General features: G+C 49.3%; 8 protein-coding genes across 8 annotated transcripts; 3 read left to right on the top strand and 5 right to left on the bottom strand.

Annotated features, from left to right (window-relative positions):
* Positions 1-394: 394 nt before the first annotated feature.
* On the bottom strand, positions 395-2307 carry N7473_010078 (uncharacterized protein; the record flags this gene model as incomplete). Its single annotated transcript, XM_057156017.1, has 5 exons — positions 395-572; positions 636-747; positions 800-1519; positions 1575-2028; positions 2095-2307. The coding sequence occupies 5 exons, from the start codon at positions 2305-2307 to the stop codon at positions 395-397; spliced, it is 1677 nt and encodes a 558-aa protein (XP_057004672.1).
* A 1326-nt stretch (positions 2308-3633) lies between these two features.
* N7473_010077 (uncharacterized protein) lies at positions 3634-4407 on the top strand (the record flags this gene model as incomplete). Its single annotated transcript, XM_057156016.1, has 1 exon — positions 3634-4407. One exon carries the CDS (start codon positions 3634-3636, stop codon positions 4405-4407), a length of 774 nt encoding a protein of 257 aa, XP_057004671.1.
* A 217-nt stretch (positions 4408-4624) lies between these two features.
* Positions 4625-6161, bottom strand: N7473_010076 (putative MFS pantothenate transporter; the record flags this gene model as incomplete). The annotated part of the gene is made up of 3 exons (XM_057156015.1): positions 4625-5464; positions 5518-5872; positions 5929-6161. 3 exons carry the CDS (start codon positions 6159-6161, stop codon positions 4625-4627), a joined length of 1428 nt encoding a protein of 475 aa, XP_057004670.1.
* Positions 6162-6832: 671 nt separating this feature from the next.
* Positions 6833-8706, top strand: N7473_010075 (uncharacterized protein; the record flags this gene model as incomplete). The annotated part of the gene is made up of 5 exons (XM_057156014.1): positions 6833-7102; positions 7162-7573; positions 7631-8239; positions 8292-8480; positions 8533-8706. 5 exons carry the CDS (start codon positions 6833-6835, stop codon positions 8643-8645), a joined length of 1593 nt encoding a protein of 530 aa, XP_057004669.1. The 3' UTR covers positions 8646-8706.
* A 207-nt stretch (positions 8707-8913) lies between these two features.
* N7473_010074 (protein kinase) lies at positions 8914-10059 on the bottom strand (the record flags this gene model as incomplete). Its single annotated transcript, XM_057156013.1, has 2 exons — positions 8914-9770; positions 9822-10059. The coding sequence occupies 2 exons, from the start codon at positions 10057-10059 to the stop codon at positions 8914-8916; spliced, it is 1095 nt and encodes a 364-aa protein (XP_057004668.1).
* A 268-nt stretch (positions 10060-10327) lies between these two features.
* On the bottom strand, positions 10328-10549 carry N7473_010073 (uncharacterized protein; the record flags this gene model as incomplete). The annotated part of the gene is made up of 1 exon (XM_057156012.1): positions 10328-10549. The coding sequence occupies one exon, from the start codon at positions 10547-10549 to the stop codon at positions 10328-10330; it is 222 nt and encodes a 73-aa protein (XP_057004667.1).
* A 566-nt stretch (positions 10550-11115) lies between these two features.
* N7473_010072 (uncharacterized protein) lies at positions 11116-11730 on the top strand (the record flags this gene model as incomplete). The annotated part of the gene is made up of 1 exon (XM_057156011.1): positions 11116-11730. One exon carries the CDS (start codon positions 11116-11118, stop codon positions 11728-11730), a length of 615 nt encoding a protein of 204 aa, XP_057004666.1.
* Positions 11731-12439: 709 nt separating this feature from the next.
* On the bottom strand, positions 12440-12925 carry N7473_010071 (uncharacterized protein; the record flags this gene model as incomplete). Its single annotated transcript, XM_057156010.1, has 2 exons — positions 12440-12799; positions 12908-12925. 2 exons carry the CDS (start codon positions 12923-12925, stop codon positions 12440-12442), a joined length of 378 nt encoding a protein of 125 aa, XP_057004665.1.
* Positions 12926-13260: the final 335 nt, after the last annotated feature.

Genomic DNA, 13260 nt, shown 5'->3' with positions numbered 1-13260 from the left:
AAAAAGAGAGTAAGTCCGAGCTAGATGGTATTTAACCTTTATTCCCTATTCCGTATCCATGGATATACTAAGGGCATCGGCAAATGTCAGCATCGGTATCTCGCTGACAGGAGCCCCACCTTTAAGACCGATCCCTTAGCCGTCACAAATATGGAGGACCTATCAGAACTAACATTTAAAACGGTGGAGCTAGATTTGATTCTTCAAACTCGAATCGCTGGTAAGAACCAGGAGTTAACACTCGGTTTTCAATTTTGATTGAAAGTCATCAAGCCATCACCCAATTCTGTTGAAGAAATGCTAGCCGCATTGTGTCATGACTCCACATTATGTTGTGACTAGACTAGCTATTAATTGTACTAACTATATAATTACTCCGTGCCTTGAGAAAGTCTCATCCCCACAAGATGTTCAATCTCGAGAGGAGACTGTCCTTCTTGGGAGGCACGTTCTCAGGGTCATTCTCTGCCTCGTCCAGAGCCTGGCGCAGTGGGACCATGTCAAGAGGAACGATCTTTGTCCCACGAATCAACTTGTAGCCTCCATACGCACAAAGAACAAGCGGGATATCCCTAGATTCAAGTATTAACTTCTGTGCAGGGGCGTAGAAATCAAATCGTTATTTCAGAACTTACAAGTAGCTTGAAACGAAAGAGGCTGGATCCCAGTTTCCTTTGGTGAACACGGTAAATCCACCCGTGAGAAGAATGATGGTGCAAGAGACCAGCGCGAACCAACTTGTGTATCCTAAGCTAAGTTAGTAGTTGCGAATGAATAATTTCTGCAATGATAGACTGACTTGTAATCCGATTATGCCACGGCAGGGCATCGGGTGAAATACCCTGTTTCTTCAATGCCTGCATCAAGCGGATATGGTTCAATGACACACAGATCCAGGAGACCAAGGTACCCGCAGCAGTGAGATCAACAAACCACCAGAACACAGTCAAGGCGCTGTTCGAAACACACATGTAGGCCAGGAAAGAGAAGGCCACTTGAAGCAGCACACACATATACGGCACACCCCACTTGGTAGTCCGGAGGAAGATCTTGGGAGCGTGGCCTTTGATCGCAAGACCGTAGAGCGTTCTGGTTCCGGCAAGAATACTCTGGTTGGAAGCAGACCAGGCAGATGTCAGACAGATAGCGTTGACGATGGAAGGAATGGCCTTGATGCCAGCGTCGCCGGCAGCGATCACGAAAGGACTCTGAGCCGCGGTACCGGAGTCGTCGCCGAGCCGTTCATCGCCGCTCGAAACGAGCATACCGACCACCAAGACTGCCGCGAGATAGAAAATAGTGACACGTGCGAAGACTCGCTTGCAAGCTTTGGGGATGTTGTAGCGGGGGTTTTTAGTCTCCGCAGCGGCCATGGCCAAAGATTCCACACCAGCGAAGGAGTAGACTGCGTTCGTCATGACTGCCCAAAATCCGAGGAAGCGTCCCAGATTTCCAGTTGCAATGTATTCAACGAATGGGCCTGGATCTTTCCAGTAGTGGAATCCCAATCGTGGCTTGCCTGGTGTACTGATCAATACCAGACTTGATGTAAAGGCAAGGATCAATAAACTTACCTGGAATACCACCTAGATCAATGACTAGACCCAGGATCACCACGAAAATGACCAGCAGGATCTTCAAAATAGCAAAGATAAATTCCACCTCACCGTACACGCCGATGAACGAGATGGCAACAACCACAGAGACCACAATGAGAATAGTCACCCAGACTGCAGCATTGATATCGGTCCAATACTGAATCAGGACTACGGCGGCGGAAATCTCACTGGGCACACTCAGGAAACATCCGTAGACGATGTTCCATCCGATCGCAAAGGCCAAAGCCGGGTCGACAAGCACCTCGGCATGACGGACGAATGAACCAGTCACTGGTAGCAGGGCAGAGACTTCACCGAGTGCGAATTGAATGGAACAGACGATAGTTCCAACAAACATATAGCCCAAAAGGGCACCTAGAGGACCACCTGTGGCGATCGAACCACCAAGGCCGAGAAACAGTCCTGTTCCCTATACATCACCCCGCGTATGTCAGCAAATTCAAACACCCAAGTCTGGACCAAGAGGACTGCATACAATAGCACCAGCGATCGCAATCATTTGAACATGACGTTGCGATAGTCCTCGAATCAGACTCTGTCGCTCCTGCTGGGTCACGATCTGTCCATCATCGGGACTAACAGCCCTGAACGTGGGCACCGACTCTGTGGGTGGATCTTCAACGTCGTGCACGACCTGTTTACCCCCCATTTTATCTGCACCTCCTTGGGTCTCAAGAAACCCCGTCATTGTAACTGTCCCGAACAAGCAAACTCAAGGGCCGCAAAAAAAAGGAAAAAGAAAAGACAAGAGGAAACGGAATATCCGAGACCTCGAAAATCTTTCTGCGCTAGCGTTAATAAGAGATTCAAGTTAATCACACCATCTAAGTGGCTGATGAGGGAACGCTAATTTTTTGCTTATCTCTTTGTAGCACCGAGGCTTTCATAAAGGGGAAAAGGTACCCATCTTCTTCTAGTAATGTACGGTTTGTCCATGGTACAATCCAGTGGACATCTGGTACCATTTTCGGTACCGCGCGCTCGGCGACCTCCGCGCGGACGCCCCGAAACTTAATTGTATAGATCAGATCGCAGCCTTTGGAGAGGATGAGATCGATAAGGAGATACTTGAAAGTACATTCAGCTTAAAGATTATCTCAATAGGTAGAAAGGCTGTCTGTTATTTCTCATGTATCGTGAATTGGACTAGGATACCTTTATGCGACCGAACGAACATTTCACACAGATGTCTCACAAGCATCCACTAAAGGTCTCCACAAGCCCACGCAGACATGCAACCCTTTTAAGGTTAGCGAGGGCACTAAATGTACCAACATAGCAGTTATACCCGTGGGGATTCGTCGCCTGGCCTAGAAGGGATAGTTGCTCTAAATACCAATGGAGATTATTTCCTCTGGCAGAGTTCAAATCAGAATTAACTAGCCCATCAACTCCCCATCAGAAGTATAGTACCAAACCTCAGAGATTGGTTCATCTCCCCTAGCTCGCTTGATTCTAATCGACACCGATTTCTTCAAATTCTTCGATGCAATTTCCTTAGATAGAGATACAGCACTCCCATCCAAGTCCCGTGCCTGAAGGACATGGGTGTTCTCGGGACAAAACTTTGTGAGGAGACATATACTAGCTGCTCATGGATCATAGAAACCAAGCTGTTCCACCAATCCCAGATCCGTTTCTCCAATCTTCATGGATTTCATATATAGGATGCCTAGAATAGGATTGTTTAAACCTACGTATGAGTGTGTAGATGTCATTCAATTAGAATGTGCTTTTTTTTTGAAGTAGTACCATGATACTATTAGAATCTCGTTCGAAGGAATGATCGAATGACGTCATATGATTGGGCACGCAAGGGACGACCTCTGACCCGACAGTTCTTGCTGGAACTACTACAAGATATGATATCACTAACCGGTTTTCACAATTCTTATCGTGTATAGAAGCACTTCCAAGTATCCTTAATACTGAAAACATCTTCTACAATACTATCTCGATATTTTGATCATATCCATCGCCCAAAAGAATCCATTTCAAGCGAGCCAGCCCCGCCATGGCTCGCATATTCATCACCGGTTCAAGCGACGGCATCGGCCAAGCTGCCGCCAAACTCCTCACAGAACAAGGTCACAAAGTGGTTCTTCACGCCCGAAATGCCGAACGCGCAGCCTCAACTCAAGAAGCAGTCCCCAAAGCGGAAGCAGTCCTAGTGGGCGACCTCCGATCAATCTCGGAAACAAAGAAACTCGCTCAAGAAGCCAACACCCTGGGAAATGGAACATTCGATGCAATCATCCACAACGCAGGCATTGGATACGGCTCCACGTCTAGCCGCGAGATTACCGCAGACAAAATCTCAGCTGTCTTTGCCGTCAACACTCTGGCGCCGTACATCCTGACTTGTCAGATGAAGAAGCCCACATCACGGCTGCTGTATATGAGCTCGGACAGCCATTATGGTGGAGATGAGAGTTTGCGAAATGTGACGCAGTCCCATTCGTATAGTGACAGCAAGCTACATGACGTTATGCTTGCTAACGCTTTTGCTCGACGGTGGGGTGATGATATTCAGGTTGTTAGTATGCATCCTGGTTGGGTTAGGACTAAGATGGGAGGTAGTATGGCTCCTGGGGGGATGGATGAACCTGCCAACGCACTAGCAGAATGGGCGATTGGTCAAGGAAGATTAGCTGGCTTGCCTAGTGGGACATTCTTTACGACGCGAGGTGCGAAGTCGGCGCATCCTGGGGCGGGTAATGTTAGCAAGCAGGAGGAACTATTGAAGATTTGCAAGGAAGTTTCGGGGGTGGCTGTTTCGGGTGAGTAGGAGATATATGCTGCATTTTCTCTTGGGCAACTTGAGAACGAAAGGGAAATACATAGTTTCGGCAGGAATCGACACTACCATACGAGATGAGGTTATCTAGATCTTGAACAAATTCCGACTGTTACCTACTGGGAAGTGGACTTAACAGAATCATGTCGTTCATGGTCAATTGATAGCCATCTCAGTTGATTTATTATTAACACCAAGCTGGTGGCAGTTAAACCTCCGTAGTAGTCTCCTCAATTCGCTTCACATCGGCATCTCCTAAGCGAAGCTCCTGCCCTTCTCTCTTCTTCTCTTCCCTTACAGTCATCAAAATGATACCCGTCGTCCAAATCGCCAGCGCAATCGAGCACCCAATCATCGCCCACATACCCTTAGTAAACCTCGGCGCAAAGTTGGCCGAGTAGAAAAGCAGAATCCACCAAGCATTCACCGCATTACTGCCCATGTTCATACTGGCAATGACCACGGACCGGAACCGGTCATCCTGGTAACGCATGGCATCATTGCACCATGCAAAGAAGGTCGCTTGACAGGCATATACAGCTCCAGCCCAGTAGTAGGCACCGAATACGACGGCAGTATCCTCGAACCGAGTCAGTATCATAGCCGAAGTCACGATTCCAGTGATAGCAATGAAGTATCCGACTAGGTACCGCTTGCCACCCATGAAATCTGTTAATGTGGCCCAGAATAGTGTAGAGACTATTCCTACTGCTGGCACACCTGTTGGGTAGTCGTTTAACTGGGAGACCGTGTAGTGGTGAGTTGGCGATGACTTCATGTAGAGTGCCAACAGGGCATTACTGGAGAATGACTCTGTTTCTCCGGCGATGATCCATAGGATGACAAAGCCGTACCAGTGCCAGGAGGTGAAGATACGTTTCGCAAAAGTGAGATTGAGTGGGACTTTGACTGAGCCGGACTCTGGGATGCGTGCAATTGCCATGGCTCGCTCTTCAGATGTCAGGTACGGGGCTTTCGTGGTTGTTGGCGTGTCGGGGAATAACAGGAAGCCATATATCGCGATGGGGATAGTAATCAGGCCGTCAATCTGTCTTGTTAGCTGTGGAACTTCACTTTCAATTTGCGTAACGAGGAACTTACAATGAACAGCCATCGCCAACCCGCGAGTCCGTGAGCGCCATTAAGGGATTTTTGAATGCCGGTCTGGATAAACCCGCCAAACATTGTTCCAGCCAGACCTGACGCTGTAAAAATACCGCTGCGCTTTCCCAGCTCCTTTTCTGTGTACCAGGAGCCAAGAATATAATGCGTCCCGACAAATGTGCTTGACTCGGCTAAGCCCAGGAAGAAGCGGATCGCCATGATACTCTGAGGGGTGTGCACCGCAGCGGTGACCATAGTCAGACCGCCCCAGATCAACATCATAGCCGGGAAGAATATATGCGGCCGTAGATATGTCAGAGCCAGATTAGATGGAACTTGTCCAATGATGTACCTAATCAGGTGTTAGAAAAAAACAAACAGGTCTGACTTGGATTTCTCGTTCCTTACCCAACAGTGAACACAGTGTTGATCAAGTTGAGCTGGTTTCCCTTGAACTTGAGCTCCTCCTTCATCCCTGAGACATATGCATTGTTGAGATTACTGCGGTCCAAATAATTGGCGAAATAGCAGAGACAACAAAACGACAGGATGAATGCATCAATTTTTCGGAGCAGCTTGGCTTCACCAGGCACAGTCTCCTGGCCCCTGATATAGGATTTAAATCGAGTGAGGATAGCCATACCGGTCAATCACCGTATCTGTCAGTCACAAGCGGGACAACGGCTTGAGTGGGCTGGGCCAAAGAGGAGGACAGCCGAGTCTTTATATACATGCCATGCGGTGTTATCGGAGTGGGAAAAAGAGTTTATCTTTTGACTCAAAAGTTAACCGTCCCGTTGGGCGGTTACCTAATCAACATTTCGCTCTGATATACCAAATCCGCGCATACGCCACCTTTTAACTGGCTACTATAAACAATGAACAGGTGATGCATTATCTCGATCAATTCTACTTTTGCAGCTCTAATCCGAGGCTTCTTGTAGGAATCGGTGCCTTGAAGTGCGGGGAAGTCTCCACTGTCGGGTTTTGCGCCGAGTGCCAAGGTGAGCGGCAGTAGATTACTTGCCTTTCTAGGAAACTTATCAATTCAGAGCTCAAGACTCAGATATCTGACATTCTGCGATAGGCCCAAGTTAGCCGCTACGGTTATCATGGACTTCACTAATCTCCAAGTACCTCACCATGGAGGGAACAATGACTGGACACGGCACTGGATAGCCCGGCACATTATCCGGTCCAGAAGCCCTTGCTTAGTGACGATAAATGCGACCAATATGCCGGATATCGTCTCCTCGTATCTTTGATTTAACTTTTCTGATAAACGAGTAAGCAAAGACCTGGATACACGAAGATGACTTGGGAGACTATCGCTGCTCAGAAACGTCAGGCCCTTAGGGCCTCGATTCCCGAGGAATGGGTGATTCCTTTAGACATTCTTCCTCCTGATACCCAGCTGGACGTGACAAATTTTCTCAAACAATCTGGCTGGTTTAACAAGCGAGAACTGGAGATTACATCGACACCCGCACCCCAACTTCTTGTCAATATAGCCACTGGCTCGTGGACGTCGGAGGAGGTTACCCGCGCATTCTGCAAAGCTGCTGCGGCTGCTCATCAATTGGTACGAATTCTCCTACTGTATCAAGTATGTTTTTGAGTGATAACTAATCGATCGACTAGACCAACTGCTTGTCAGAGATCCTATTCGACAAAGCCATCGCTCGCGCGCGCGAATTGGACGAGTATCACAGAACAACCGGCAGAACCAAAGGCCCTTTCCACGGCCTCCCAATCTCAATCAAGGACAACTTCAATATCATCGGTCATGATTCTACCGTGGGCTTCACATCACTGGTCAATGACCCGGCTACCTACAACAGTACCCTAATCGACTTGCTTCTCGATGCTGGAGCCGTGCTCTACGTGAAGACCAATGTGCCCACTGCTATGATGATCGCCGAGTCTGTCAATAATGTGTTCGGACGCACCGTCAACCCGCGCAACCGTAATCTAACGTCCGGTGGCTCTTCTGGTGGTGAATCCGCTTTGATCGCCTTCGGAGCGAGCCGATTGGGAGTGGGAACTGATATCGGTATTTCTTCGTCCCTACCCTCTGATAATCAAGCATTCATCTAAAGAAGCGGTGTAGGTGGTTCATTGCGTATCCCTGCCGCATGCACAGGCATATTCACAATTCGACCCTCCGCAGGGCGATTCCCCAATTTCCAAACCCGCTCTGGTCTCGCGGGCCAGGAGGCTGTAAACAGTGTCAACGGACCCATGGCCTCCACTTTATCCGAAATCATTCTCTGGGCCAAAACGGTCGTTGACCAGCAGCCCTGGATTCGGGACCCGAAGTGCCTTCCCATCCCCTGGAGGACTGTGACTCCCAAGCGTACTCTCAAGATCGCCGTTCTCTGGAATGACGGTATAGTCACTCCCACACCACCGGTTGCCCGTGCCCTGAAGGAAACGGTTGCCAAATTGCAGCAGGCCGGCCATGGGATAGTCGATTGGAAACCAACAGGGCACGATAAGCTGCTATCCATCCTGGGCCGTATGTTCGTTGCAGATGGCGGAAAGTCTGTTGCCAATCTCCTAGAGCCAACGGGGGAACCTTTCCGTCCAGAGATGAAGGCCTACGCTGAGGCGTCGGAGTTGGGTGTTCACGCTATGTGGCAGTTGCAGCTAGAACGGAATGGAGTGTGCAAGTCATACCTTGACCAGTGGAATGAAAGTGGAATCGATGCTATACTTTGTATGTCTACCTCCCATATTTGGGTTGTTGGTGTCTAACCGTTCCGCGATAGGCCCTACCACGCCTTATAGTGGTGTTGAGAATGGTAAATTCGGCTATGTTGGATATACAGGCGTATTCAATGTTCTGGATTACCCTGCGGTCTCCTTCCCTTGCGGTGTCTATGCTGACAAGGTCATTGACGGGGCCTACGCTGACGATGAGGCATTGAGTGCAGTTGATGCACAGATACGGAATGATTGTGAGTGATCATTACATCGTCTCTGACTAGGAAAATGTTACTAATTTAGTAGATAATGCGGACAACATCCATGGAATGCCAGTCAGTCTCCAACTAGTTGGACGACGACTGGAGGAGGAGAGCGCTTTGACGATGGCTGAAGTGGTTCTGCAAACACTAGGATGAGTACACAGGCTCTAGCATGACGCAAAGAAGAATTGAAGATAGATAGAGATAACAAGCATACCTTAATTTGCATAATAGTTCAAAGGTCTAAGTCTACAAGGGAGCCCAGAGAAAGGGTTCGACCAGATAGGCTTTAACTTCATTTCCTTTGAAAGTCCCTGGATGTATTTCAGCTCGTCTCTGATGACTCAAACAAAGGCACGTATGATGGCACTAGCTAAGATGCTGACACAGTAAGCTCGGTATTATCCGAACTCAATATCTGGCTTCAAGAACGCTCTGAATAGCTGTAAAACTTGAGTTCGAATCCAAGTTGATTTGGCTCCCCCGAAGACAGCACCTCAAGAAGTCCACGCTTCTCCAAGCTCTGACAGAACTCTTTCTTTGAGCTAAAATCCTCTGGCCACTGGTATTGGCACATGTCACTCGCAGAGCCATCGGGATTCTCGGAATCGACTGTTTCAAATTGGGTAGCCTCGTCGGTGGCACATTCAGGAACGGGGGTTGTTTCAGTGTTAATATCGCTCCCGGTGTTCCTCTCGAGGAGGAGCGTCTTTGTGTAAGTGGCCAGTTCCGCGATCGCAGCATATTTGTTGTGCCAGCATTTGTTAATCATTTCGTCAATCAACGGATCGCCATCCAGCGTTGGAAACTTCATGTTCTGCAGTAAATCCTCGACCTTGGGTCCATGCTCTCCAGGATCCTCAGTCAGAGATTGGTTTCCATAAACCTCAAAGCCGTAGTTAATGAGGTAGAAGATGGAACCGAGGGCAAATTGTTCAGTTCGAGGGCCCAGGAAGCCCGAAGTTCCCCGTGCTCCTTGATCCACCTCGTCACCGTTGAGGATTCTTCCATACGGGGCCATGCAAGCTTCGAAGTCTGTCCCCGGTTCTGCGCTGCAATCAAAATCTGAAAGCTTCAGGCGGTCTCGATCAAGCAAGATGTTCTCGGGTCGTAGGTCACCATGGGCGAGGTTGAGAGATTCCAGGAAAGCAACCGCTTGAGTGATGTCGTTCATCCATTCTTTTCGAAGAGCGGGGGGTTCGAGTCTGTCCACTTTTGTGACCAAGCGGGTCTCCGGGTCGTAATTGTTATTGTTATGGATCCTGCAGTAGAGGGAAACATCTAATGTGACTGTTAGAAGACATAGCTATGAAACATAGATAAGAGTCATACCTCGCATGTACTCGAGGAAAATGCCGTTATCGGTGTACAGGAAGCACTGCACTATGGAAGGACACGGCGGATTTTGAGAAAATATTTCATAGACCTTGATTTCATGCTGAAATTGCTCTCGTTCAAGCTCGCCAGGCTTTGGGACCTTGACCACAATAAGAGGATGGACCTCATAGACAAAAGAGATGCTTCCATGCCAAACCCAGTGCACGCCAGGGAACTGCTGGAGGACACTCATTGTGAAGGAACATTCGGTGCTGGAGGGACAAGGGAGGTGAGTAGGGATGAGTAGAAGGATGAGTAGAAGGATGAGTAGAAGGATGAGTAGAAGGATGAGTAGAAGGATGAGTAGAAGGATGAGTAGAAGGATGAGTAGAAGGATGAGTAGAAGGATGAGTAGAAGGATGAGTAGAAGGATGAGTAGAAGGATGAGAAGAAAGGATGTCAAGAAAAGATGAGAAGGAAAGATGAGTGAGCAAACAAAACAATCCGTTGGTCCCTGGGGCTTAAGCCTTAGGCTTAACCTTATCCCACTTTCCATTCTTCTTCACCCATACTCCATTGGCGATACAATCGGGGCATGGGTATCGCTTGGTGAGCTTGCCCAGGTGTGCTTTTTCCTTGATGATACCGCAGTTGTTGCAGCCCTTCCACTCCCTGATAGTGCCGGGGCAATCGACCCTGTGATGGCACAGGTGCTCGATCGTCTCGACGAGTTGTTGACACATTTTCTCTATATCTTGTGTCAACTGAAGCGCCTTTGCCTTGAAAGTAGAAATAGAACTCACCTGATGATTTGGAGAAGGTTTGGAGAGTGAGCAGGTTCAGTGGATTGTTGTTTTGTGGAAGTTTGGTGATGAGAGGAGTGAGATCGTGAGAGTTGAGAAAGATCATTGGGAAAGAATGATTCTACTGTACAGTAAACAGTACTACAGTGTATAGTTGTATAGGCCCAATTTGGACTGTCGATCTTCCTGTCATAAACAGAAGGAGCGATCGGGGCTCCACTTCCGTAGATCCCCAGCCACCCACTTACTACTGAGTAAATACTGCCAGCCCTCCATTTTAATCATTTCAATCTCCTCATCTCTCGACTTTTTACAAAACCCATTCCTTTCATCATACAGAGTGATTCCCGAGACTCGATATCCCACCACCTCAGCTCCAGGGAATCATCAAACTCATCGCAGACCCTCACATCTGCCGCGCGACTTCACCACGCTTATCTCCGAGCTGAACAACCTCACCAACAACCAAACTACAGTCCCAACTCCCAACTACCACCACCACCACCATGGACGCCCTCCCACTCCCAAGGGAAGCCGACCTCAACTCAACACCTTTCACAACCCCAGACCCCCTCACCTTCGAATCCAAAAACATCCTCCACGTCCACCTCGAAAAGCGCTACTCCACCATCTCTATCCCCTCCACCTACGGCCACCTCAACACTAGCCCCCCACCCGGCACAGTCGCCGGTATCGTCCTCGGCAGCGTCGGAGGCGTCGTCCTAATCCTCTACCTGACCTTCCTAGCCCTAAACCCAGGCGGTCTGGCGCGGGGTAGTCCCTCCGTCATCGACGAGGAAGTCGTCGTGCGCAGTCGGCGCTCACCCTCGCGACGGAGCGAGGTCATCGAAGTCGTCGAGGAGCGGGATCGGGATCATGATCGTCGGCGCGATAGTTATCGGCGACCTGGGTCGCGCCGGAATCATATTGTTGTTGAGGAGTCGATGACGGGGACGTCCGTGACTGATGATCCGGATATGGTTGAGGTTATTGAGGAGGAGTCTTCGGCTTTGTCTACTATTTCGCCGGAGCCGAGGAGAGGGGGTAGGTATCGGACGGTTGACCCGCTTGAGTATGGGGGTGGGAGCTCTTATGATGGGGATAGTCATTATCGGGGTTGATTTATACGCTCTGGGCTTTGGGGCGAGGAGATTCGATTGTTTTTGCGTTGCGATACCCTTTTTTCACTACTTTGAATGTCTTATGATTATGTTTTCGATGTGTCATGTCTATTATGGCGACTATAATGAACATCATGTTTCCATATATGCAAATTCCCAATTACAGCAAGCTACCCAGGCCTTACTTGAGATAATAGACTGTCACCAGAAGGAGCAAGCAAAGTGTATTGTAAGGATTGATTAGAGATAAAAGTAAACAAGGAAAAAAAAGAACGAATGACAAGCAAGTGTCACAGCCCCAAGGACCCAGTCTTCAACGCCGTGTCCTGTTTTAGCGCCGGTGGTAACAGATAAAAACCGAGGATATATACGAGTGAGAACCAAAAAAGGGAAACCACCCAAACCAAAAGAAAAGCATCGCACAAAAGAAACCAAACGAAAGACACAAGGTCCAATGCGCTCCGGATGTCAATCTCCAGGAAACGCCGGCCAACAGGGACCTCATGCTCAAGATGCATTCTCAACTCTCCCAATCGAGTCGAGAACTCCAGCATACTCAATCTGTACCTCCAAGGGCAAATCCAAAACAAGCCCTTTCAATCACCCGACAGACTCACAAGCCTATCCACAAGCCTATCCACAAGCCTATCCACAACCCACCAACAATCCAGTCGACAACCTTATTTCAGTCCGAAGCTCATCCCAACGCTTAGAAAAGAATATCCAAGCAACAGCAGCACGCCATCGCCGCCATAATACCAGCACAAATACCACCCGCACCGGAACCACCACCATGACCACGGTCACCAGCATAGTAACCCTGCTGCTGCTGAGGGGGATAGCCCTGCTGCGGGGGGTAATACATCTGGCCCTGGGGTTGCTGCTGGTAATAACCACCCTGCTGCTGAGGGGGTCCGTAGCCTTGTTGCTGGGGATAGTATCCCTGGCCACCCTGCTGCTGGCCGCCGTAGTAGTCCGAGGCAGCGCCGCCGCCTTGGGGTGGGGGGGAACCGGGGTGGTAGCCGGCGCCGTCGTGGACGGGTGCTGGGTATGAAGGGGGTGGGCTGGTCTAGGGGTGATGTTAGTGATGCCGATACCGATACCATCTTCCCAGTGGAAAGAGGGTTATGGAATTGTTGGGTATCCGTTGGGATTGGGATACGAGGGGCAAACATACAGGCTTGTTGTAAGACATTTTGGGCGCTTGCTAAATGCGGAGCCGCGGATACTCTAATAGTAGTTCAAGAACTTAGACGGGAGAGGCGGAGATGGCGGGTTGTGTGGATGTGGGATCACCGTGATGGTAGATTGGGTGTCTTGGGAGATGAAGAAGGGAAGAAGATATGGATGCGTACAGGCAGAAGAAATTGGGCCAGCGACAATCCGAGGTAGCCAAGGGCTTGGAAGCGGACAGTCTAGGTCGAGAACGCGCGGATTGCTCGATGCAGAAAGTGGAGCGTGGCGCAGTTCCGGGGATCGGGCAGTTCGGCATCGGATGACTCAGCCAGCGGGCTGTGCCGGCCACGGCAG

Source organism: Penicillium subrubescens (genome assembly GCF_028828155.1).
Source record: "Penicillium subrubescens strain IBT 31985 chromosome Unknown utg000007l_segment0_segment0, whole genome shotgun sequence".
NCBI lineage: Eukaryota > Fungi > Ascomycota > Eurotiomycetes > Eurotiales > Aspergillaceae > Penicillium > Penicillium subrubescens.
The sequence above is the reverse complement of the archived record's forward strand: the minus strand, read 5'-3'. Positions and strand labels throughout refer to the sequence as shown.